The sequence below is a fragment of the Nematolebias whitei genome, chromosome 1, assembly GCF_014905685.2.
Source record: "Nematolebias whitei isolate Nwh7 chromosome 1, NemWhi1, whole genome shotgun sequence".
NCBI classification, from domain to species: Eukaryota; Metazoa; Chordata; class Actinopteri; order Cyprinodontiformes; family Rivulidae; genus Nematolebias; species Nematolebias whitei.
In genome coordinates, this window is record NC_056498.1 from 42,121,706 (window position 1) to 42,123,187 (window position 1,482).

Consider the following 1,482-nt stretch of genomic DNA (forward strand, 5'->3'; position numbering starts at 1 on the left):
TCTCTGCTGTGTCCTCAGGGTGTCTCTGCTGTGTCCTCAGGGTGTCTTTGCTGTGTCCTCAGGGTGTCTCTGTACCTCAAACACTTTTATTAAAGAGCCTCTTCATATTGTACTGCTTAAACTTGGACATCAATAAAATCTCATTATTTCTATTCTATTTTATTAATTTGTATAAAATTAAACCTGGAGCGGTTCACAGCCGAGTGTGAAGCAGCTGAGATGAGGACCAGCTCCTCCAGATCCGAGGTCATGGTCCTCAGACAGAAAAGGGTGGATTGTTCTCTTCAGGTCCAGGTTCTGCCTCAAGTGGAGGAGTTCAAGTATCTCGGGGTTTTGTTCATGAGTGAGGGAAGAATGGAGCGTGAGACTGACAGATGGACTGCTGCAGTGTCTGCAGTATTGTGGACTCTGTACCGGTCCATTGTGGTGAAGAGGGAGCTGAGCTGTAAGACAAAGCTCTCTGTTTACTGGTCAGTCTACATTCCTCCCCTCACCTCTGGTAAGGATGCTCCCTGAGCGCCTCCCTAGGTGCTTCAGGCATGCCCAACTGGGAGGAGACCCCAGGGAAGACCCAGGACACGCTGGAGAGACCAGGAGACGTGACAGAACACCGTCCTCTCTACACCACTGCAGCATCAGCGGGGTCCTTTCCACAAACCACAGGTGCAACAAGGTGCATAAACATCTTTTAATTTCAGGTAAAAGTGCAAACACGTCAGCATCATCACCTTTAGGCCTCCTTCTTCTTCTGAGCTCCACAGATCTCACAACTACAGAAAAGTGTTTCAGCTGCTCGTCTTTCAGAAGTAAAAACTGCATATTTAAGAAAAACAGAACAAGCCTCCTGTGATCGTTTCTCAGTTGTGGAGAAATCCTTTAGCTTCAGATGTTTTATCTACAAACTCATCTTCAGAGGGTCCACACTTGGTAAAGGTCCAAAAAATCCAGAAAGACCACAGATCCATGTCAGACCCTAAGACCACCAACAGGACTGTGATGAACGGGAAACAGACGTTTGGTGAAGCAGCTTCATTTTGTTCCACCTGGTCCACGAACAGGATCTGGGTCATCAGGTCCGGACCAGGATCAGTCCTAAGATCAAAAAAAGATGGAAGGTCAGTGCCAGCACCAAAATATAACTGGTTTGAAATGAGATGAAAGACTCATCAGAAATCATGCTAAACGTTGCAAAGTTGGTTTTAAACCAGTTTAACCAGTTTAGAATTAGTTTAAAAACATTTTAACTTGTTTTCTAACTCGACTCAGCCCATTCAGAACAGGTGGAGCTGGTTGGTGCTGGTTTTGACTGGTCTGAACAGTTGACAACAGTTTTAAATGGTTTTCAACTGGTTTTAGTGGTTCCAAACTAGTTTTACCTTGTTTATACTTTGTCTGATCTTATTTTTATTGTGTTTTAAATTGGTCAGTACCCGTTTTCAAACTGATGTTAAACAGATCTAAACTAATTCAAACTGATGTTAA

The 1,482-nt window shown here is 44.0% G+C and overlaps 2 protein-coding genes across 2 annotated transcripts in view; one reads left to right on the top strand and one right to left on the bottom strand.

The window, feature by feature from the left end:
- LOC119410428 (asialoglycoprotein receptor 1) overlaps window positions 1–152 on the top strand; it is a gene marked incomplete in the record, with an annotated part of 6,101 nt that extends 5,949 nt beyond the window's left edge. Inside the window, 1 exon segment of the mRNA XM_037677341.1 lies at window positions 4–152.
- A 338-nt stretch (window positions 153–490) lies between these two features.
- The window catches only part of LOC119416516 (mamu class II histocompatibility antigen, DR alpha chain-like), a 2,384-nt gene continuing 1,392 nt past the window's right edge, over window positions 491–1,482 (bottom strand). Inside the window, exon 5 of the mRNA XM_037683766.1 lies at window positions 491–547. Within this exon, the coding sequence (XP_037539694.1) occupies window positions 491–547 (57 nt within the window). The remainder of the gene's footprint in view (window positions 548–1,482) is intronic.